Source organism: Quercus suber, unplaced genomic scaffold, assembly GCF_002906115.3.
Source record: "Quercus suber isolate HL8 unplaced genomic scaffold, Cork oak 2.0 scaffold_7, whole genome shotgun sequence".
NCBI lineage: Eukaryota > Viridiplantae > Streptophyta > Magnoliopsida > Fagales > Fagaceae > Quercus > Quercus suber.
In genome coordinates, this window is record NW_027069473.1 from 2,768,643 (window position 1) to 2,794,104 (window position 25,462).

Below are 25,462 nucleotides of genomic sequence, written 5' to 3' on the forward strand. Positions count from 1 at the left end.
TTTTTTTCAAGGTGGTTATTAAAAAAATTTAATAAAAATAAAACTTGAATATATGAATATCACAAAATAAAAATATACACAAATACATAAAGTTTTAAAATTTCCTTTTCACAATAAAATGTTTGATTTGGGCTTTTAGGCTAATTTGTTTGTTTGGACAATTTTTAGAATTGCCACATTCACAACATTTTTGCAACATTTTCACAACAAACCTAAGTGGTAAGTTTTTACTGGTTCTAATTTAAACTTACTACTAAAATTATTTTTTTGTGCACTAGTAACAACTGCTATTGTATTTGTTACGAAAATGTTGTAAATATAGCATTCCTCGCAATTTTTTGGTTTAACATTCAACGAACCAAAATTTTGGAAGGTTGAATTTTATTTTTAATGGGCTCAATTTTATTAAGGGTGTTTAAGTTTTTTCTTAAGGTGGTCAAAATTTTTTTTTTCTAGGGTGGTCAAATAACCCATATTAGGCTTGGCACTGCCCCTAATGTAGCTAGTTTTTTTAAGCTATAACACCTTTGATGTAGCATATATTTTTGGTGGTTAGGATGCTAAAATAGCTTCTTAGTGATTTTAATTGCAATGTGGATGCTCTAAAGACACTTGAAAGCATAGTTATTAAACCCGAACTGGCCCAGTTGGTCGAATCGAAAAAACCATGACCTTACACCTAGACTGGTCAAGGCTTTAAATGGATCGTTTCAGCATAAGACTTGATCAAACCTAGTGAGTTTGTGGCGACCTGTGTAACCCGAATGAGTTTTTATTACCCGATGGATTTGTGAAATTTATAAAATTAATCTATAGACTTGCCTTATTGACTTCTAATGGTTTAGTGTGTTAAATATTAGAATTTAAAGAAGAGAAAACCTAATGAATTAAAAAAAAAATGCACTTGTTTGTCTACCTCCAAACTACCATCCTATCAAAAGACTTTATGATATTATGAAACCTTAGATTTCGAATTTTAATGGTAGTTTAATTTAGGCGAATGCCTTTAATTTATACATTTATGTTATAATTTTTCAATCTTATTATTTATTTTTAATTTTTTTTATGGGAATTTTTAAAATTTTTTAATTTTTTTTTATTGAACCATACGATTTGACCAATGGCTAGTGATTCAGATCAGGTTAATGTCCGGCTGAGTTTAATAACTATGCTTAAAATTAAAAATAAACAGTCCTCCACTTCTGCATACCAAAAATTAAAAATATTGTCAGTTCTTTTCAAACTCCATAGAATAGAATAGAAGAGGAAATCGGAAAATTGAAGTAGTCCAGTGACTAGACATTGGTTTGGTTGGGTTGGGAACCAGATCTGAGGTTGTTGGTGAGTGGGAAATGTCGTCAATGGCGAGTAGTACAGACACAACTTGGGTGGGAAAGAAGCCTCTGAGGCGCATCGGTGGCATGTCCGATGCTCTCTCCATCGCTGCCGATCTTGGCTTCTCTGTCTCTCCTCCTCCTACTCAGGTCTCTCTCCCTCTATGTATGCCCAATTTTCCATTTTGTGCTCACTTTTGGTAATTTGTGCCATTTGCCTTTCGCTTCTGTTTTGTTTCCTGCTGGTGTTCTTCGGTTTGAAATATCCATTTAGTTCTAAATTGATGTAGAATACTGTGTAGGTTGTGGAAGTGAGTATGTTGGAAACATAATAGGATTTAGTCTTTAGTTTCGAGATTAATTCAAAAATTTTGACATGGGTTCTTCATTCATACATATTTCTTTCAATTGCAAAGGTTTTAGATTACATAGTCTTAATGAGGTTTAAGTGGTGTGGGGTAAAAATTGCTGGTATGGGAAAGCTAAGGCATTTTGTTTTGTTCCTTGGTTTTATTAACGATTTCAAGTAGATAATTCAACTTGATACTCAAAATTTTTAGTGGACAAGACAAAACAAGACAAAGGTCTTGGTAGATGGTTCCTAATGTTGGTCATCTTGTACTCTGCTTTACTGACAGGATATATTAATTGTTATATCAAGTAAATAAAAAACCCTGGATCTTATGTTTTTATGCAACAACCGCTTCTGAGGCTGTTGAAGCCTATGCTTTAAGAAAAGCAGTTGTGGTTGCTCTAGAGGAATCTCTAAGCCTAGTTATTGTAGAAAGTGATGCCCAGGCAGTTATTCTATGAGTAAAAAATGTTTCAAAGCTTCTGAGCTGGGATCGCTTTACAAACTATGATTGAAGAAGTTTTGGACTTGATGCATCAGAATCCTTCTTATAAGTTTGAATTCTAATGGATTAACTGGTTTAGCTGTGCTCCTTCCAAGATGGGATTGTAGAATCACTCAACAGGGTTCTGTCCGCTTAGGAAGGACTGCTTATATGTATGCTGCAACACCACCCCCCCCCCCCCCCCACTCCCCCCCCCACTCCCCAACCCCTCCCAAATTTCTTTTTCTTAAGCCAAAAAAAAAAAAAAAAAAACCCTGCATGTAGGAGTGCTTCAAATCCCTGAAATAAAGTATGAATTCATTGTTTCTTTCATTCTATTTATATGTTTGTTTATGCTCCCTTTGATTTGTTTAGTAGTATACTAGAATGGGGATGTTTCTGTGTTTAATATTTTCATTTGTGGTATAACATTGAACAATTGGGAAATTATGATGCAGAAGCTTTGAAATTCCAATTGAGCTTGTCTTTCATTTTTTTTGGTAGGAAGAACTCCAAAACTTATCCACCACTACTGGTGAGAAGGGTGATGACTTAATAAGGGTATTAAGAGAACTTACCACTGTACAAAGAAAAATAGCAGATCTGAAAGTGGAACTTCAAGGTCGAAAGGTGAGTTATGCGAGTTTCATTTATGACCTGTTTCAATTTACAATATGTGTGAGGCTGCTTCTGTAACAGCAAGAAATGAAATTACAGTATGATACTTTCAGGTAGCACTTTTACATGTCTTATTCACAATTGGTATGCAATACTTGTCTAACTAAGTGGTTTTGTAAAATATAGGATGATAAAAATGTAGCACATTTAACTCATGTGAGCGAAATGGAAAAGAAGATTGAGACTTTGGCAAGGATTACGACTATATTGAAAGATGTCATTCAGAATAAGGTAATCTTTTTTTTTGCCTTCATATTTATTATCATTGTCTTCTTGACATGTAAAAGCTGAAATGGCATATGCTTTATGCTGAGCTCATTGTCTTTATCCTTGAAAATGTCCATGTCCAGTCTTCTATGCACATTGAGGTCTATATGGAACATGAACCAAGTATACAAATGCATGATGGCTTGCACTTGCACACACACAGAACTGTGCACATACATGCTCTGTTTTCTCCTCCTGGGTTTTAAAATAGCATGGGTTGCTCAAGATATAGTTTGGTTGCCAAATTTGCTATAGGTTAATTTTAAGGGTTCATTTGGTTATTAAAATTTTAGCTTCATCAAAATTGGTGATTTCTACAATTCTCTGCAATCATTCCTTGTTCCTTCTCCTCCCTCCTAAGGGCAAGAAGGGGAGAGTAAGGGTTGGTGTTTGGTGGAGGAGAAAGGTTGATGACTCAATGCTACAAATTGCATTTGTGAATTCAAATGCTTCTTTTTTTTTCTTTTTTTTTTGGATAGGTAATAGATATTTCATTAATAAAAAAGTACATCATGTTCACGATGATGAACAGACTATACTTGAAACAAATACAAAAAAAATCACAAAGAAACAAAAACAGAATGCAGGAAATCAAATATGGAAATACATTGTGTAAAACCCCAAATACGAGACCACCCAACCAATGTCCCAACTAGCAAAGACTTCAAAAGATCAACAGATTTCTCAACATCCTCAAAAGTGCAGGTTTTTCTTTCCCTCCAAATTAGCCATATCAAACAGGCTGGCACCATATTCCAAACTGAAGAAGAGTGTATCCCCAAATAATTCTCTTGTGCACAAAGAAGAGAAACAACGTCCTTGGCATCACCCACTGTATACCAAACATAAAAAAAATTTCACTCCATAAGGCATGTGCATACTTACAATGAAGTAAAAAATGATCCACTATTTCTCCATCACAACGGTACAAACAACACCAATTAATCCAAGGCAGGTTCCTTTTTACAAGGTTATCAACAGTAAGAATACCATCCCAAGCTTCTGTCCATAAAAAAAAAAAGAAACTCTTCTAGGTACCTTAACACTCCAAATACACTTCCAAGGGAAAGGGATGGTAGGAGGAGCAGATAAGGAATTATAGAACGAGTGCACATCAAAAAAAACCATTCGGGGTTAACTTCCAAAACAAACTATCAACCCCCTCACCCCTTGGTATTTTGGAATAAATATGCTCGTAAAAGGCATCGACTCTCTCCACCTCCCAATCATCAGGAGCCCGTTTGAATTTAATATTCCAACTCCTACTACCACCGTCTGATGTAATAGTAATCAACTCAGAAATCCAGGCGTCTTTACCCAAAGCACGAGAGAAAAGATTAGGGTAAAGATCTTTTAAGGGAATGTGTCCACACCAAAGGTCATACCAAAATCAAATATCCCACCACATACAACACATGTCCAAAGAAACTCTCCGCGCCTTTTCTAATATTCTTCCATATTCCACACCCATGCGAATCTTTACCAACTCTAGTGCACCGGCCTCCACTAGTCTCTCCATACTTGGTAGGTGTAACCTGACGCCATAAACGATTGGTTTCACATCCAAACCGCCACAACCATTTTCCAAGTAGGGCTTGATTAAACAAGCCAATCCTCCGTATCCCTAAACCTCCTGCCTTAACTGGCCAACACACCTTATTCCAAGCAACAAGTGGATATTTGAAAGCTTCCTCAAAACACCCCACAAGAAATTTCTTTGGATCCTTTCTAATCTATTTGCCACAGCTTGAGAGATAGTAAACAAGGATAAGAAATAGGTGGGAAGGCTTGAAATGATACTTTTCAATAAAGTTAATCTGCCCCTTTTAGACAAATAAAGACGTTTCCAACTAGATAGCTTCTTCTCCATTTTTTTCTATAATAGGATTCCAAATTGATGGATCCTTAAAATGAGACCCAAGAGGCATACCCAAGTAAATCATGGGCAGCCTACCAATATTGCAACGTAAAACACTAGCCAGAGCATTCAAACTCCCTACCACCCCCACGGGAACAATCTCACTCTTACCAATATTAACTTTCAACCCTGTGATAGACTTAAAGAAAATCATCACCATCCGAATATATAAAAGTTGCTCCTCATATGCATCACAAAATAAGGAGTCCAAATCTTCTGTCCTACTTTTCCTGCTCCACTCTATACTCTACCAATAAATACTTGTCACATGTTCACCTAATTAATTAAATACTATCATTATTGACTTATTAATACTGCAGTTATCAATTAATAGTAGTATTTAATTAATTAGGTGAACACATGGCAAATATTTATTGGTGGAGTATAGAGTGGAGCAAGAAAAGTGGGACAAAAGATTTGGACTCCAAAATAAGATAGTGTCATCAGCAAAAAGAAGATGAGAAATATGCAAACCTCTTTGTGAATGGCAATTTGCTTGAAAACCACTAAGATAGCCTCCCTCTTTTGTTCTTTTCAACAGCCTACTCAAAACTTCCATCACCAACAGGAAAAGAAAAGGAGACAAAGAGTCCCCTTGGCGAAGGCCCCGAGTACTACCAAAAAAACCCACTAGAGAGCCATTAACAAGAACCAAAAAACGGATTGTAGAAATACAAAACTTCATCCACCTCCCCCACTTCTCTCCAAAGCCCATCCTCTCCATGAGATAAAACAAAGCATCCCAATTCACATTATCATAAGCCTTCAATATCCAACTTGACAATCACACCAGGAATTTGACTCTTCATTCTACTATCCACACGTTAATTTGCAATGAGAATGGAATCAAGAATCTGTCTCCCCCCAAAAAAAGAATTTTGAGAATTAGAAATGAGTTTATCCAAAACACAATGAAGCCTATGTGCCAAAACTTTTGATAACAGCTTATACAAACTACCCACAAGGCTAATCGGACGAAAGTCCTTAACGTTAATAGCATTGGTCTTCTTGGGAATCAGACACAAGAAAGTGGCATTAAGGGATTTTTCAAAGATGCAAGTTCTATGAAATCCACACAAAAAAGCCATAACATCCTCTTCTAACATAAGCCTTCTCAATGTCCAACTTGACAATCACACCAGGAATTTGACTCTTCATTCTACTATCCACACAAGTGTGGCTAACCGTATTGAGAAGCTTCAGCGGAATTTCTTATGAGGCGGTTTGGGTGATGAACCTAAATTGCATTTGGTTAAATGGGCTACTGTTTGCGCTCCTATTTCTTCGGGTGGTTTAGGGATAAGGAAGATATGACTTTTCAATATAGCTCTTCTTGGGAAGTGGTTATGGAGATTTAGGTTTGAGAAGGATGCCCTCTGGAGACAAGTGATAGAGTTGAAATATGGATGTCTATGGGGGGGGGGATGGTGTACCAGATCTGTTAAGGGTCCTTTCGGAGTTGGTTTATGGAAGAGTATCAGTCAGGGTTGGCCTTCTTTCTCTCGCCATATTCTGTATGATATTGGTGATGGGTCTAGGGTGAAGTTTTGGCAAGACCATTGGTGTGGAGAGACACCTCTTGTTGTTAGCTACCCTGACCTATTCAGATTTTGCACGAATAAGGAGGCTAGTGTGGCTGAGCTCATGAAATCCCCCAATGGTTTCCTTTTTTGGGATGTGAGTTTCTTTAGGGGTGTTCATGTTCAAGAATTAGAGGCTTTATCAAGCTTCATGGAAACCATTTATGGTTCTTCTATAAGGGGGTTTGGTGAGGACAAGATGTGTTGGATTCCTAGCAAAGCTAAGGGGTTCTTGGTGAAAGATTATTATAGAATTCTAGCCGGTCCTACTTTATTCGGTTTCTCTTGGAGAAGTATTTGTAAGCAGAAGATTCCCTCTAGCGTAATTTTCTTTGTATGTTTTGCTGCCTTAGGAAAATACTTGACAATTGATAATTTGCGAAAAAGGAAGGTGTGAATTTTGGATTGGTGCTACATGTGCAAGAGCAATGGTGAATCGGTTGACCATCTCTTCCTTCACTGTCCCGTTGCTATGGATCTATGGTCTATGGTTTTGGGTTTATTTGGAGTATCTTGGGTTATGCCTCATACTGTTTTGGGGCTGTTAGGGTGTTGGCAAGGCAGCTTTGGTCGTCATCGAAATGGTTTTATATGGTCCATCGTTCCTCATGGCTTAATGTGGTGTCTTTGGAGGGAGAGAAATAGTCGTTGTTTTGAAGATACTGAGAGATCTATTCCGGACCTCAAGATTTTCTTTTTTAGAACTTTGTTGGATTGGTTGTTTGCTTTGCAAAGCAAATCTTTCCCTTCTCTTTTTGTTTTCCTAGATTCTTGCAATTTTTGTTTTTGATTTGTTGGCTCCTTGTTCACTCCCTATGTACTAGGGTGTTTCCCTTTTGATATCAATATATCTTTTTACTTATCAAAAAAAAATTTGCAATGAGAATAGAATCAAGAATCTGTCTCCCCCCAACAAAAGAATTTTGAGAATTAGAAATGAGTTTATCCAAAACACAATGAAGCCTATGTGCCAAAACTTTTGATAACAGCTTATACAAACTACCACAAGGCTAATCGGATGAAAGTCCTTAATGTTAATAGCATTGGTCTTCTTGGGAATCAGACACAAGAAAGTGGCATTAAGGGATTTTTCAAAGATGCAAGTTCTATGAAATCCACACAAAAAAGCCATAACATCCTCTTCTAACCCACACTCCAACACTTTTGGAAAAAACCCAGAGTAAAACCATCTGGCCTAGGTGCCTTATCACTTTCAGCCCCTTTTAAAACTGCAAGAATCTCCTCCTTATCGAACTCCCTCTCTAAAGATAACCCTCAGATTCATCTAAGCAAGCAAACTCCTGGCCATCAATAGTTGGCCTCCAAGATTCAGGCTCTTGATATAAATTCCTATAAAATTCCACCACTGATCTTGAACTTCCCTATCATCCTCATAAATTACTCCCTCCACCTCCACTCCCCTAATGTGATTGGTTCGCCTATTATCCCCTCTTTTAAGAATGAGGCCTTGGATTTTTGCCTCCAAGAGAACTCCTCCAAAGAAGCTAAATGCTTGATATCAACTTTGATCACAATTCTTCTAGATCTATCTTCTAGAGACAAAACTTGCAGCTCTTCTCACATATCAAGATCTAACAACTCAGTCAAAAGACATTTCTTCCTAAAAGCCACATCCCCAAACTCATTTTTATTCCAATGCTTCAAGACACCTTTCAAAGCCTTCAATTTATAAGCTAAAACATAACTTGGAGGTCCCACAAAGCGATAACCACTCCACCACTGCCGAACTTGATCCACAAAACCCTCCACTTTCAGCCACATATTTTCAAATTTAAAAGCACTCTTCCCCTCAACATACCTCCTGCCTCCACTAAAATAGGACAATGATCCGCCACCACTTGAGGAAGAGTCTTCTGGGTCACATCTAAAATATGTTCCTCCCAATCGGCTGAAATCAGAGCCCTATCAATTCTGGACATGGAAGGATTAACAGAATCATGAAACCAGGTGTAATCACCTCCCTCCAAAGGCAAATCAACCAGTTTATGTTTCTCAATAAAGTCCAAGAATTTAAACATGCCTGAGCTAAAAGAGTTACACCAAGTCTCTCATCTGGATATCTGATGATGTTAAAATCACCAATCAAACACCAAGCCGAGCTCCACTGCAATCTTACAGAATCAAGTGCTACAAAGTGCAAAAGTGTAATAGTGATTTCATCTTTGTGAGCCTCTAAAGATGATTATATTTCTTTGCGCTATCCAATTCTTGACTGATAACTAAAATTGACCTGTTTGTGAGCAGTTTTCATATTCTCATACCTTATGTCCTCAATTTTTTTTGTTGATAAGTACCTTATGCACTCCTCATTGTTCTTTTAATTTGTTTATCATTGGGGGGAAAATTGGGCTAATTGCATTTTGCCCCCCTAAACAATAGGGTCAATCTCAATTTCCCCTCTAAACTATAACATTGAGCAATGTCCCTTATTATTGATTGCTAATACGAAAATTTTCCCATGCCATTAATAAATTCAGTAAATTCAAAATTTTAATGGAGAATTCTAGTTTGTTGAATTCCATGCAATAGCCCATTAGATTTTACTTAAATATTAATATGAAATATCTTCTTGGAGTTGGGAAAGTCTTTGAAGGGAACCGAGGGTTCAATTCTGGCCATCACGCTTGTCTGGAATACCATTGTGCGTTTCATGTTGTTAAATCAAGTGTATGTGTAGGGATATACGGCCATTTGATTGTAGTGGTATCCAGGGTGAGTTGGATTGAGTGGTGGTCAGGTTAGGGCAACTTGGCCAACTCAAATTTCAACGATGTCCAGGGGAGGAGAGGTTTTCAGTGGGGTTTTTGAACTTTGCATTTTACTGCAAATAGAAAGAGGAGAGAGGAGAGGTTTTCGTACAGCTTTTGGGGGATTTCTCTATTCAAGCTATTAGAATTAGAGTAAACATATATTTTATATTTCCAAATTCTCTTGTTTATACTTAACCATCTCTTCTAAACTTTGTATTTTGCACTTTTAATTAATTTCATTTAATTTAAACTTTAAATTCAAATTTCTTTGAAGGATGTGATTCTTAAGAATTTTTGTTTTTGAATATAGACTTTCTTTTTATATTTAAAAAAAAAAAAAAAAAAAAATTTGATTACAATTTAATGGTTGGGGTAGGGCATTTGAATTCTTGATGTCTTCGTTGAAAACATAAGAAGATGCTAACTAGTTGAGTTACAAATATTTTGTCTGTTTTTTTGAAGTCCCCCCCCCCCCCCCCCCCCCCCCCAAAAAAAAATTTGACCTAGAGGGTAAAATTGGAATTCTGATTGATATGTGTATTGTTTGGTGAGCTGAGCATGCATTTCGAGAAAATTGGATATCCCATTAAAAATATTGAATTAATTGGATTATACTAATGACAGGACCAATATGCATGTTATCAATCAATCATGGGGAAGGTTTGCTCAATTATAAAATTTAGGGTTGATTGGGATTGACCCCATTGTTTTGGGGGGTGCGGGGGTGTGGCAAAGTCCAAAAAAATTCCTAAACAATTTTAGTGTAAAGAAAACAACTCTTTTATGTCTTTATTTTTTTCTTTATTGAAGATAACTAATCCCAGAGTAATATCTTTCCATGGATCAAATTGAGCCTCTGCATGTGTACACTTTGATGTATAATTATTTCTAGATTGCCTCAACAATATATCCTTAGAGGCTTAGATTGGGCATTTATCCTTTAGATGATTCTTATTAAGCATGATAGTCATGATCATGCAATTGCAGTCAGTAAGGATAATAGTTAATGGTATTGACAAGTGACAACGGAAATGTCATATTTAAATCTTAATCTCTTGCAACTCCTGAGACCTGAAATGGAGTATTTTAACGTTGCTGCTGGTGCGAGGGCCGACTGTAATTTTAAGAAAATGCTTAATTAGATATATGTCCTAGCAAAATGTGTATAAACATGTTCTGTGGTTATTCTGTATATGTCTCATTGAATTTTAGTGATGGCTAGAATATATATATATATATATATTTTTTTTTTTCCATTTCCTAAGCATAACATTTTTATTTTTTGGATTGAATAAGATGAATTTGTTTAACCTGGGAACATATTCACTCTTAAATTGGCAGGATCGCATCATAGCACGTCTTCAACAGCCATATTCACTAGATTGCATTCCAGTGGAAGCAGAATATCAGGTTGGTCCAATTAATTCCATTCCTCATTTCTCAACCCATTCTTAGAGTCAGAACTCATTTTCCACATGGTTACTCACTTGTGACCAGTCTGCTGGTTATACTAATTGCTTTTGGTGAAACAGTTAGGCACAGGTGTAAGGACTTTGGTGTGGGTACCAAAATTATTCCCAGCTTGAATTTGAATATTTATTGATAAATTTTGTTATAACTGAGAATTATGTGGGATTATGTCTATGGTTTAATTATTTATCTTATCAGTGTTTGCTGGTGTAAAAATGGCTCTAGTAAACTTATGGCACACAGATGATTGATGAATAAATTTTTATGTTGGAAATTTCCAATAGCTGGGTGCAGATTCCTAATTATCCAATATAAAATAAAAAATGAAGTGAGGAATTATCTGATGAAAATAAAAGTAAGTATTAATAGAATAACAAGTTAAATGTGGCATGGTTATTGCCTGATGCATAGTGATGAGTACATTCCATGCAGTAAACCTCTGTATGATCAGAACAATCAATTTAAGGAGGGGAAAAGGTGAGTAGTTGTAGATTCTAGGGATCATAAGGTTCATGAAATGTGAAGAGAGGGATGTTCTTTCCTTATCCTAATCATTGTAATAATAGCATGAGTTAAGATCTACCACCTTTGTATGCCTGTACCAAGTCTTTCATAGTAGTTCCATGTATATAGTTGCTTTTTAAAAGAAAAAGGGTTTTAAATTGCGATGTACACCCTGTCAAGAGCGTTGTAGCTCAACTGGCACTTCCTTGTGTTTCTAATGGAGACTTCTAAGGCTCAAATCCTCCCTTCCCAAACTATTGAATTAAAATTAAAAAAAAAAATGCAATTACACCCCAATGTCTAAATTAGGGCCGAAATTATCAGTTTAGTAGGCAACTATCCACCTTAAACTATGAGAGCATTCACAATGTACAACACTAATGTGGACTCTAATTTAGATGGCAGGTGGATATCGCAAATTATTCTTGAATTTGCAAAATTTTGAAATTTAGGGTGTTCATTGCAAATAACCTCTATAGTTTAGGGTGAATAGCTGCAATTAACCCAGGAAAAACATAAATTTGAAATAATTGGGTATAATAATTTCACTTAAAACAAAAAGTATGGTAACATTATAAGTCCAAGTTGTAAATTATAAATCTAGCTCTTGGAGAATGGCTAAAAGTACTGCAGAATCAATCATTTATGTAATACTAGAGAGCTATTGAATGGTTATATTAGTTTTGTTGTCATTTGAAAAAGACTTTCTAATGCTCATGGCTTTTGCTTGGGTTGGTGCAGAAACAATTCTCTGAGTTACTGATGAAGGCTGCTAGTGATTATGGGGCATTGACAGCATCAGTTGCAGATTTTCAATGGAGTCAGAACTTTAAGGAGTCTCCTTCAGTATGGGGGGTAAGCAAGTAGAGGCTTTTATTTTGCTTCTAAAAGTTCCAGAGTGCATTTATAAATAATAAATAAATAAATAAAAGGGCATAGTTTTTTTTCCCATTCTAAGCTCCGTCTGCATTCAGTTGTCATATATAAATATTTTTCTATTGGATTTAATTGTCTCTACCTTTTTTTTTTTAGCAAAATAACTGTCTCTACCTTATAAACTAATGGTCCGTTTGGATTGAAGGGGAGGGAGGGAGGGGGAGTAGAGTGGTGTAGAGTAGAATTAGCCCAAAATTAGCCTATTTTCAGCCAACTCTATTCTACTCTCTTTCACTCCCCCTCATTTTCCCCTCAATCCAAACAGGCCATAAATTCTACTATGATATGGAATATTGCTTTCAATGGAGGATGAGATCATGGGAGTATTTGGGTCATCTGAAACATCATGCATATGATACTATTGCATATTTGTTCTCAATGGCCTCTGAATTGACAATCTGTTGTTTTAAAACATGTTGAAAATTTAAAATCAAAATACTAAAGGTTGAACATCCTTGATCTGCTTGGGGTTTCTTGAAATATCAATAATCTGCCATAAGGTTTAGTGGAGGAATCATTATTTTGCTTTCCATTCTCCCCCTCCCCCATCAAATATGAATTTGATGTAAAAGATTTTTAGTCAATGACATTATTCTCTATTTGATGTAAAAGATTTTTAGTCAATGACATTATTCTCTATTGAAATCTCAAACATGATCTCATAATAGAGAACTTGGATTTTCATTGTGGTATACTGGTTCAAATCATTTTTACATGTTCCAATAACCGCGCCTGTGAGAAAATATCCTTAAATTAATGGGAGGGCTTTGTGGCAAAAGGTGATCATCTTCTTCTATTGACACAGGAAATGCTTCGCCCAATTCCAGTTGCTTTAGCATCATGCACCCGATTCTTTGAGGCCATGTCTGCTATGAGAGAATCATTTGCAACACTTCAAAATCTGAGAGTGGGTCATTCCAATTCCTCTTTGCCTACAACACCAGCAACGGATGCTTCCCAAAGAGTGCCAGGGGACTCTGAATGTGTAACTCCACCACCTTGGAGAAATGAACCAAGCTTTGATGACTTAGCTATTAGAAGCATAAAGAAGCAAGAGATTCAGAGGCAAGAAGCAGAGGATGAAAACAGTGAGATGGGTGACGTTAATCAGGTTGATGGCACGAGCCATAGGAGATTGTCGTGGCCCCCATCAGTTAAAAAGAGTGGAATTTAGTCAAATAAGGTGAATATCATTGCATGTCTTCCAGTGGTAAATGTTCCATTAGGTTTGTATTCTGTTTGTGATGTTTCATTTCACTGGAAATATGTAATAGCAGTATCATACACTATGAGAAACTCATTCTTTGTGCAGTAATACATATGTCATTTTGTTTAGTATTTTGAAGTGGCTTGTACATCGTCTGTGGTGTCCCCAGTAATGATCGGCCATTTTTGTTAGTTTTTTCATCCCCAAATAGGCTTATATTAGCTTCTGGTCACCTTTGGATTTGAACTTTCAATTAAGTGTTCAACTCTCATTGTCATTGTCTTCATAGTACAGTGTGTTGCCACTAGAATGTGGATCTATTAAACCTTAATTCATTAGCAAATAGCAAAAGGATATAAGAACAGCTACCGCTAATTTCACATACATCTTACAGCTGGAACTATCAGATTTTCTTTCCTTAAAAATTAAACCTTATAGTTAAAAAAGTAATAAATTAAACCTTGGTGTTGCAAAAAGTAGCAATAACAAAATTACATTATAATTTTAAAAGTAACAAATTAACCACTTTCGCAATTCAGAGTGGAAGGAACCATTCCCAAATTGAGAGTGATGGCCATGGGTGTTGCGAACGAGAAAAGGCTTACTTAATGTTAGTAAGGATAAGCCCTTTTGATTTGGGGATTAGGCTTTAGCAAATTTGGACGGCAGTAGTAGCCCTAAAAAGGAAATTGGGCTGAAGCAGGACTCTTGTGAGTGAAAATTATACACTATACTGCTCTTTTATTTTTTAGGTAAGTTAATAATTTACATCTATTATAATTTAAAAATATATATATTTTTTTAAAAAAAAATAAAAAGATAAATTTTAGAGATAAGCAGTAACTGTAATTTTTTTTTTAAGAGTTCTCTTTTTGAATTCTTTTTTCCCTATTAAACCTAAAGTTTAGAGGTATTTCAAAACAAAATAAAAATCTAGTCTAAAGAGATGAATCCTGTAGGGTTAGGATTTATGGCCCAAGCCCAAAACAATAAATTTGTAGAGTGTGGATGATAGAGTTAAGGTTGACTGTGGAGCTCACAATGGTTGATCACAACGTCCAAGTATAAACCAGCATAAAAATACATGTAAAGATCAAATAAACTGAAGTCCGAAGAGACTTATGATAGATTAAATACTGGTTACAATTCTTAGGGCTACAGTAAAATCTTTCTTTTTTCTTTTCTCCTCTCCCCTCTCCATCAGGAGCCCTTCTTCTTTATATAGTATCCTTCCCCTCATCCCCATCGTCCACTTGTTCTTCATCTGGGTACCGACTTGAGTGTATGTCATGTCATGTATCTTCTTTAGTTTTTTATGAGTGGCGGTAGCTGAGGTTATATTGTTCAGGGGTCTTCTCCACATAAATGTAGCTAGAAAAGTTGCTGCAATGCATTTAATACGGTGGTAGCAGCTTTTCCTTTAGATATTTCTTGTTCTTATCGTCTCCAGATATACTCAGAGCTTATCTTGATCATTGGGGTTGCTAGTAAGATCATTCAGACCTTCCACACGTTTGATTATCAATACTATTCGTATCCGAGGAGTAGAACATTTTCGGACCGCTGGTGACCTCTTCGGATTGTACTCCTCATTCGTTTACAGGTATCCTTCTTCCAGATGGACTTTATCTCAACCGGTTCCTTCTCTTCGGACACATAGTAATCCTCAAATAGGGCCCTAGGCCCATTACGTTAGATTGGGCTTTTCCCCCACAAATCCTCTTATAAATATTATAGATATAGTATAGATTAAAAGTTGGGCTTAGAAGATAATATTTAACAACTACTTAATATAGGTAAAACTTTATCATTTAAATTTCAACAAATTTAAATTATACTCAAAATAAAATTCTATTATAAAAAAAGTTCTAAACTTATATCTTAAACACCAACCCATGTTTGCTTTCTTAAAAAATATAAATAAATAAATAAATAAATAAATCTATGTTTTGACTCCTACACTAACTAAAAGTTTATTATCAATATTTTAAGAACAAGTAATTAGTAAATTAATTTATTCATAAAAAATAGTAAACTAATTTTACACATTTAAATTTCAACAAATTTAAATTCTATTCAAACTAAAAGTCTATTATAAAAAATTATAGACTTAAATCTCAAACAACAACTCACGTTTTTGTTTATTTTAAAAACAACCTTTGACTTCTACTCCAACTAAAAGTCTATTATCAACATTTTAAGAACAACTAATTAGAAAATTAATTTTATATTATTAGTTGTGATATATTTCCTAAAATTAAGGGATAACATTAAAATTTTTTTAATTTAAATAAAACTAAAAGTCTATCATCAAATTTTTCTAAATTTAAATCCCACAAAACTCAAATTTTTGTTTTTGTATTTTTTCCTCAAGTTGAATCTTATTAAATTAATATTTTATTAGAATATTAAGCTACAAGACTTTCAACTAAGGGATAAGATTTAACAATAATTTAATTTAGAAAAAAATTTTATCATCTAAGTTTTAGAAATTTAAATTCTACTCCAACTAATAGTCTATTATCAAAATTTTCATATATATATATATATATATATATTTCAAGCCATGAATTTTTGATATAATCTCTCTTAACCACTAAAGACATCCCTATAATTAAATCCTACACAATACACTCCACATTATATATATATATATATATTCACTTTTTCCCCAAGATGCAACGTTATGCTTATGTTTTAATCTAATAAATCCATCTTACTTATTGTTCTTTGCTTTCGAATTTGCATGCGGATATTATGTCAAAAGAAGTTTACTATAAATAAGCAAACAATGAACACTCATTTAAGTTCTTGGTTTTCTTATGTAAGTTTTTAATTTTTTTACTCTAACTAATTATTAAATTAATTTTATATTATTGTTAGGATATATTTCATAAAATTATGGGATAATATTTAACAACCATTATATTTAGGTAAAACTTTATCATTTAAATTTTAACAAATTTAAATTTTATTCAAACTAAAAGTCTATTATAAAAAATCCTAAACTTATGACTACTCTCCAACTAAAAGTCTATATCAATTTTTTAAGAACAACTAATTAGTAAATTATTTTATACATTTAAAATTCAAAAATTTAAATTCTATTAATTAAAAGTCTATTATCAAAATTTTCTAAACTTAAATATTTCAACATATTTAAATTCTATTCAAACCAAAAGTTTATTATAAAAAATTATAAACTTAAATTCCAGACAACAACCCACGTTTTCTTACTAAAAAAAAAAAAACATTTTGATTTCTACTCCAACTAAAAATCTGTTATCAACATTTTAAGAACAATTACTTAAGAGTTTAAATTCTATAAAAGATTAGGTGTAAAACCCTTAGTTTACACCCTCCAATAGCATGGTACCACATTAGTATTTCACAGCATTACACAAATAAATGAAGAGAACCTCCCACACACAATACTTCCTTCCTATTACAAAAAATCAAATCCCATTCAACTTAAAAACCAAAGCTCCTAGCCTACTACGATGGAAGGTTGACAACGGTAGGACCGCAGAGAATGAGATGTAATGGAAGCAGAGGTTTCAAGCTAAACTCCAAAAGNAAAATGAAATTTGTTATTTGAAATTTATGACCATATTTCTAAATGAAGTTATTTTTTTATTAATGAGAGTATTTTTTAACCATATAAAGTCTAGTTAAAAGAGGAGAATTCTCTTATATATAGTAGCCTCATTACGCGCGCTCTGAGCTACGATGAGGCTTTTTTTTTTGGTCTAGTGTCATAATTTTCTTTTTTCCTTTTTAAATTTTGGATAAGTTTGTTTTGAAAACATGGAATAGTAAGAGAGTGTCCAATTTTATAGATATTTTATATGGAGTTGGAGATATATTTTTACCGGGTTATCCACAAGTTTTTTCCCTATTAAACCTAAAGTTTAGAGGTATTTCAAAACAAAATAAAAATCTAGTCTAAAGAGATGAATCCTGTAGGGTTAGGATTTATGGCCCAAGCCCAAAACAATAAATTTGTAGAGTTGGATGATAGAGTTAGGTTGACTGTGGAGCTCACAATGGTTGATCACAACGTCCAAGTATAAACCAGCATAAAAATACATGTAAAGATCAAATAAACTGAAGTCCGAAGAGACTTATGATAGATTAAATACTGGTTACAATTCTTAGGGCTACAGTAAAATCTTTCTTTTTTCTTTTCTCCTCTCCCCTCTCCATCAGGAGCCCTTCTTCTTTATATAGTATCCTTCCCCTCATCCCCATCGTCCACTTGTTCTTCATCTGGGTACCGACTTGAGTGTATGTCATGTCATGTATCTTCTTTAGTTTTTTATGAGTGGCGGTAGTTGAGGTTATATTGTTCAGGGGTCTTCTCCACATAAATGTAGCTAGAAAAGTTGCTGCAATGCATTTAATACGGTGGTAGCAGCTTTTCCTTTAGATATTTCTTCGTTCTTATCGTCTCCAGATATACTCAGAGCTTATCTTGATCATTGGGGTTGCTAGTAAGATCATTCAGACCTTCCACACGTTTGATTATCAATACTATTCGTATCCGAGGAGTAGAACATTTTCGGACCGCTGGTGACCTCTTCGGATTGTACTCCTCATTCGTTTACAGGTATCCTTCTTCCAGATGGACTTTATCTCAACCGGTTCCTTCTCTTCGGACACATAGTAATCCTCAAATAGGGCCCTAGGCCCATTACGTTAGATTGGGCTTTTCCCCCCACAAATCCTCTTATAAATATTATAGATATAGTATAGATTAAAAGTTGGGCTTAGAAGATAATATTTAACAACTACTTAATATAGGTAAAACTTTATCATTTAAATTTCAACAAATTTAAATTATACTCAAAATAAAATTCTATTATAAAAAAAGTTCTAAACTTATATCTTAAACACCAACCCATGTTTGCTTTCTTAAAAAATATAAATAAATAAATAAATAAATAAATCTATGTTTTGACTCCTACACTAACTAAAAGTTTATTATCAATATTTTAAGAACAAGTAATTAGTAAATTAATTTATTCATAAAAAATAGTAAACTAATTTTACACATTTAAATTTCAACAAATTTAAATTCTATTCAAACTAAAAGTCTATTATAAAAAATTATAGACTTAAATCTCAAACAACAACTCACGTTTTTGTTTATTTTAAAAACAACCTTTGACTTCTACTCCAACTAAAAGTCTATTATCAACATTTTAAGAACAACTAATTAGAAAATTAATTTTATATTATACAGAGGTTTCAAGCTAAACTCCAAAAGATTTTCAGTTCAGAGATTACGTGCAAGGTTCATTTATTTGTTCAAGCTCTTAGATAGATGCAGATGTTCTTATGGGAAGCTCTAAAATCACTAAAGAAAGGTTTTGGCAAAAATAGAAGTAGTTGTAGCATCAAAAGGAGTAATAGTAGCTTCACCAGCATCACGGACCACCGTCTAGCAACATAGGCGATATTTTGGGTAGAAAAACTTTAAGATATGGTTTGTTTGATGAAGGGATTTTTTTGTTTTTTTGTTTTTTTTTTTTTGTATTAATGGAATTGGAGGGATGAGTCTAGTGGTCGTCTCTTTTTCCAGATTTTGGGGTTGAAGGTGGTGGTTCTTCCATGGTAGAAGCAAGAGTTTTTAACTCAATAGGATTTGATTTTCTGTAATAGGGAGGAAATATTGTGTGTGGGAGGCTCTATTCAATAATTTATAAAATGCTGATGTGGCATCATGGTATTGGAGGAGTAAACTAATGGTTTTACACCAGCTCCTTATCAAATTTAAACTCATTACTTAAATTAACTCTATCAAATATATATATATTAAATTATTTTTTATGATATATTTCCTCAAATTAAGGGATAACATTTAATAATTTCCCACGTAATACAGCCCATGATATTGATTTTTATTTTTTCATTTTTTTCCCAAAAATGCAACTTACACTTATGTTTCAATCTAATAAATTCATTTTACTTGTCGTTCTTTGCTTTTGAATTTGCTTACAAGATATTATGCCAAAGGAAGTTTACTCTCTCTCTCTCTATATATATATAAAACAATGGACACCCATTTAAGTTCTTGGTTTAATTTTTTATTATTCTCAATTTTTGAACTCTTTTGTTTATGTTTTGGTTTTGGTTATTATATTTAATTTGTGAGTTTGTTGATTTTTTTTTTTTTCAATTAGACTATCACTAGGAAAAAATTTACATTGAGGAACAATTTTGTTTATTTTTGTTTGTGCTGGTTAGAATATAGGTTAAACATAACCCAAACAAGAATGATCAAACTCATTCCATATCTCATATTAAGAAATTAACACAAAGTACAAAGAGAATTTTCAAATAAAGTCTAAGCTCTAAACAATTAGAACTTAAAACAATTTTTTCAATTAAAATTATTTACTTATTTTATAGTTTATTATTACTATCTATTTAATACTAGTGGATTAGTATTTTAATAGTATCATGGAAGGGTAAGCTTGTATTGTGTGTGTGTGTTTTTTTTTTTTAAGAACCTCAAGGGGAAAAAAAAATTGACAGCTGACAGAGATTTTTTTTAACAAAATAATGAAGTAATTAAAAAATATTTTAGGGCAAACTGCACTTTTCCTTCTTGAGTCTTGACTACACTTTAACCACTCGAACTATCGAAATGTAGGATCGACTCCCAAATTTTAAAAAGTTGTTACACACTTGCACTTAACTTCCTACTGTCTATTTTGGTGTTAATTCTAACAAAATTTAGCATTAAAAGACCAATTTACCTCTCTCCAATTTCAAATATCAACAGATGAAGAAATAGGTAAATTGGTCTTTCAATGCTAAATTCTATTAGACTTAACACCAAAACAGATGACAAGAGAACATTAAAATAAAGTTATAACTTGAAAGTTAATTATGCATATTAATAGATCAAAAGGTTAAATGTAATCATAATGAAAAATTAGGGTGAAAAAATAATGTTGCCCAAAAAGTTTTCTTGTTAATGTGATTACATAAATTATCATCACATTAATATTTGTTTGATAATTCGATAGTTCAAGAATGTCTTTTAAGTTTTATCCCATAAGCTCTCTCTCTCTCTCTCTCTCTCTCTCTCTCTCTCTCTCTCTCTCTCTCTCTCTCTCTCTCTCTCTCTCTCTCTCTCTCTCTCTCTCTCTCTCTCTCTCTCTCTCTCTCTCTCTCTCTCTGTGTAAACAAAAAGGTTAATGTGTGCCCTGAGGGCATACATTAAGCCATCAATTTTTGGAAATATTTTCTCGAAAATTGAAAAGTTATCAATACTTTTTTCAATTTTCGAGAAAAATTTTTTTCAAAAATGAAAAAGTAATGTGGCCCTTAGGGCACACATTAACAAAATCTTATATAAAACAGGAAAATGTTAACAAATGTCCTAAGAGAATTAATTTAGTAATTTAATTTTTTAGAAGATTTTTAAAAAATTTATAGAAAAATAAAAAATAACTTATTTTTTATATTTTTCAAAAAAGTGATGTTAAAATATCCTAAAAAATTTATGAAATATCAGCCTTGGATGACCCATACAATAAAATTGATAAATACTTCTTTCAAAAAAAAAAAAAAAATGGTGCTGTTTGCACCAGCCGACATTTATTTCTGTAGCCTGATACACGTTACTTTCACTTTTTTTTTTTTTTTTGGAAAAGAGAAGAGAAGAGAGGAACTTTACCTAAAAAGCAATAAAGCCAGCCTATTATGGTGGCTTTCACAGGTTCCAGTATGGTGATGAGACCATTTAGGAAAAGTTCAACATTGTATACTTTTTTATATTTATCGTGAAGTTGTATTCAAAGATTATTTTGGAGATATATTATTATTAAATTTTTAAGATTTTTTTATGTGTGTATTAAAATATTTAGTATTTAAAAAAAAAAAAATGACATGATATGGTATGGTATGATTGGTAAAAAAATGGTAAATATATGTATAACTAATAGTCCCCACATCATAGTTATAAAAACTGTTAGACAATTAAAGGTCAGTGGTATCTTTGGTCTCCTCCCTCTTTTTCTGTCCGAGTACGGGGTGGGCTACTAGGTTGGGGACAATATTTTACTTTTGTGATCCGTTGTCTATTTTGCAAAAAAAAAAAAAAACATAGTTTTTCTATTTTACACACCTATTTTTACAAAATACGCACATCAATTTGTCTATTCTACCATCTATTTTATTTAAATAATCATTTTTCTCACTTTTTGTTATTATTTTATCTCAAATTATCTCTCTTAACTCATGAGACTCTCTCTGAAACTTCCTCTCTGAAACTTCGATTTAAGCACAACGAGAAGAACTCTGATCCAAGCACGGTGAGAAACTCTTCTCTCTGAAACTTCGATCCAAGCATTGATATACACCAATCCACAAGTGCCGATCCAAGCACTGATACTAGCCGATCTACAAGCACTGATCCATCACAAGCATCGATCCACCACAAGCGTCGATCCACTCTCTCTATCTCTGTTGGTGTGTCCATGTGTGGGTGTGTTTGGTTTTGTGGTGTCTGTGGTTGACTTTGTGGTTGATTTTTTATTTTTGTGGTTGATTTTTGTGTATGTGGGAGTGTGTGTAACAGAGGAAGAAGAAGATGACGAGGGAGAGAAGATGCGTTGGTTTTGTAGATGGAGAAGAGAGAGAAAAAAAGAGTAAAATCAGAAATTATTAAAATAATATATAGAAAAGCTACAGTAACCATGCATATATGCACGGTTACTATAGCACTTGTGCATTTATGCACAATTTTACATCCATTGATGTGGGTTTTTTTTTGGGTCAAAATGTGTAAAATGAGTTACTTTTTGTATTATGCAAGATTTTGCAACCACTGAAGTGGTTGCTTTTACAAGTCGTCACATAGTCAAATTGTGGCTAAAATTATGGAAATTTTTGTGATATAGCCTTACTCTAATAATAATTGCCAAATATTAGCTGTCTCCCACAAACTTGCTATTTTTTTTGGACAAAATTTAGTTACAAAAGTTATAGCCTTAAGCTACAACCTTACTTAGTATCTTTTTATTGGAAGTAAATTTTGACAAATCTACCATTGGAAGACATATTCTTCTTATATTCTCCATGCTTGTAAAATTATTAGAAAATTGAAAATTAATAGCTATGTCATCAATAAATTGTTTAAATTGCAAGTTTTTGTGGTTTAAAATTATGCATAAAATATAAATTTATAGATCATATAGTAAATAATATTTGATTAACACAAAATTTGATATGTGTATTAAGAGAGTAAAAAACATGCAATTCAATGATTAGATTTTCAAAATATGCAGTAATGTTTATATTATTGAGTAAGATTGTAGCATAATGCTACAACCAATTTTGTAGCTAAATTTTGTCTTTTTTTTTTTACTGTTCACAAACTAGCACTTAGAGTATTCACATCGGTAGAGCTAAAAGTTTTAGCATTTATCAGCTCAAAAAACTATTTTATCTATTTTAACACACAATTTCACTTCACACCATGCATCAATGCTCTTATTTTTGCCATCAGCCAAACACTATTTATTTTTCTATTAATTTCTTTCTCACTTCCTCTCTGCCACGAAACCTAATAAGTGATCAAATAATAATTTTTTATGCCTTCCTTGCTATAGTGAAATGCTAGTCTTAGCAGTTCAGTATAGCAAGAAGGCAAGAAAATTTGCCTTTGGCTCTACCAATGTTGGGCACTAATTAGAGTTTGAGGTGGTAAAATAGCTAAAAAGCTATTTTACCACCACCAATGGTGATGCTCTAAGAGTTATAGAAAAATACTAGCACAAAAGAGTGTGATCTTAGATATTTTCCATTAAAAAAAAAAAAAAAAAAACTACAAGCACAAAAAAAAAAAAATCTCTCATGTCGAGAGACTTCTCTTTTTATTGCACTTAGTTTGGATGAGGCGAATTCTTGTGTAATAGATGTGAAAAATTCGATGATTTTTACCATACTTGTAACACTACTAAAAATCCTGATATGCAATTTCACATGTTATTGTTCTAATATATATTTTTCAATTGAATTTATATTTTATTCTATATCCAAACCATCCATTAGAATCTTCGTTCATCATATTTTCATTATACATAAAATATAGAATTTCATAAACAGACACAGTCATAATAAATGCCTAATGCGCCAAGAACCTGAAAGCTCTAACACCTCATGGTGTTTCTAATGAAGACATTTAGGGTTTAAATCCCCTCAACCCTATTGTAACTACTGAATTATCAAAATAAATAAATTCCTAATTCTATAATATATACTTTTTATATACAAACACAATCATGATTAATGTCTATTAATAACTATCATAATTATCAAATTTCATAGTTAGATAAAAAATAAAATGAGGTCTCACAATTTTTATGTGATTATTTTAATATTTTTAGATGAATATGTATATTTTAATTGAATTTAAATTATGTTATATATATATGTCATCCATTAAAATCTTGACATATTATATTTTCTTCTAATAATTTCTCAAATATATAGCTCCATATACAAACACAATAACAATAAATATCAAATGTTTATATAGCTCCACATACAAACATAATTATAATAAATACTTATTAATAATTATTATAATTATCAAATTTCATATTTAGATTAACAAATAAAAGAAAAATAATTCATTTTATTATGTTAAACTTTTTTGTGCACTATATAAATTAGCACTAGTTCTTATAAAATGGTCTAGCACTTTGGTAAAGTTTGAATTTCTTATCGTAATCAATCAATTTTATATATACATATATATATTGGAGTTGCAAAACATTTATTTAAATGGGTATTATTTATTGTCTTTAATTACTTTCCAATAAAGTGAGATCCACTCAATTTCTCATTAACTAGCACGATGTATTCCCTTGTTAAAATACTAGTAGTAATTTCAAGAGTTTGCCCAAGTGGAAATCAAACGTCTTTTGCTTTTGTTATAGAAAATTTCATAATAATTTTTATAACGGTTGATTTGTCATGTTTTTATTTGTTTTTATCTTAACCCACTTGTGACGTTGTTTTTTACCTTCCACTAATAATATGCCACATATGCAGTAGTGTGAAGTTTTTTTGTCCGTAGAATGTCTTTATTTGGCAATGCTTACAGCATTAGCGAAAGTGATACTTGCCCCTTGTGTCAAAATGAGCCTGAAACAATTCTCCATAGGCTAAGGGATTGTGCGACCTCAAGACTGACTTGGGAAAGATTGGGTGTCAACCCAAATAGCAATTTCTATGAGGGAAATCTGGTTGATTGGCTGAAAAACAACTGTAATAATAACTTTTGCAGGTTAGGAGCTCAACCCCCTTGGAGAATCATTTTCCCTTTCACCATTTGGCTGCTGTGGAAGTACAGAAATGCAACTATCTTCAGGAACCTGCAAGCTCAACCATATGTCCACAAGGAGGCTCTTTTCCGTGCTTTGGAATTTCAGCATTGTGGTTTAAATGCCAAGAAGTCAGGCAACAAGAGATTGGTGCAAGTCAAGTGGGAGAGACCTCAAACCGGGTGGGCTTGTCTGAATACTAATGGAGCAGCTATAGGAAATCCAAGCCGGGCTGGGTGTGGCGGCCTTATCAGAAATGAGCACGGGGAGTGGCTGGGTGGTTTTTCAACGAGTATTGGATGCACTAACAGCTTCATGGCAGAGCTTTGGGGGCTTAGAGATGGTCTCAATCTTTACTATGAAATGCAGCTGAGTGCCGTGGTTGTCCAACTTGATGCAAAGGCCGTTGTTCAGCTTCTCTCTAATTCTTCAAGAGCTAATATTTGTGCATTGCCTCTCCTTGATGACTGCAGACATCTCATATCTCAGATTGGCCAAGTTCGAATCGTTCATTATTTTCGTGAGGCCAATACCTGTGCTGATTTTTTGGCTCAGTTAGGAGCTCACCAGGTTAGTTCTTTTGTTTTATTTCATGACCCGCCTGTGGGTCTGTTAG

At 33.3% G+C, this 25,462-nt stretch overlaps 1 protein-coding gene and 1 long non-coding RNA gene across 2 annotated transcripts; both read left to right on the forward strand.

Annotated features, from left to right (window-relative positions):
* Positions 1–1,250: 1,250 nt before the first annotated feature.
* LOC112032305 (AUGMIN subunit 2) lies at positions 1,251–13,632 on the forward strand. The gene is made up of 6 exons (XM_024065070.2): positions 1,251–1,484; positions 2,675–2,800; positions 2,975–3,079; positions 10,726–10,794; positions 12,100–12,213; positions 13,100–13,632. The coding sequence occupies exons 1-6, from the start codon at positions 1,353–1,355 to the stop codon at positions 13,466–13,468; spliced, it is 915 nt and encodes a 304-aa protein (XP_023920838.1). The 5' UTR covers positions 1,251–1,352; the 3' UTR covers positions 13,469–13,632.
* A 3,206-nt stretch (positions 13,633–16,838) lies between these two features.
* LOC136068267 (uncharacterized) lies at positions 16,839–19,273 on the forward strand. The gene is made up of 2 exons (XR_010629655.1): positions 16,839–17,055; positions 18,749–19,273. It is a non-coding gene; the product is annotated as an uncharacterized LOC136068267 (long non-coding RNA).
* The last annotated feature ends 6,189 nt before the right edge of the window (positions 19,274–25,462 follow it).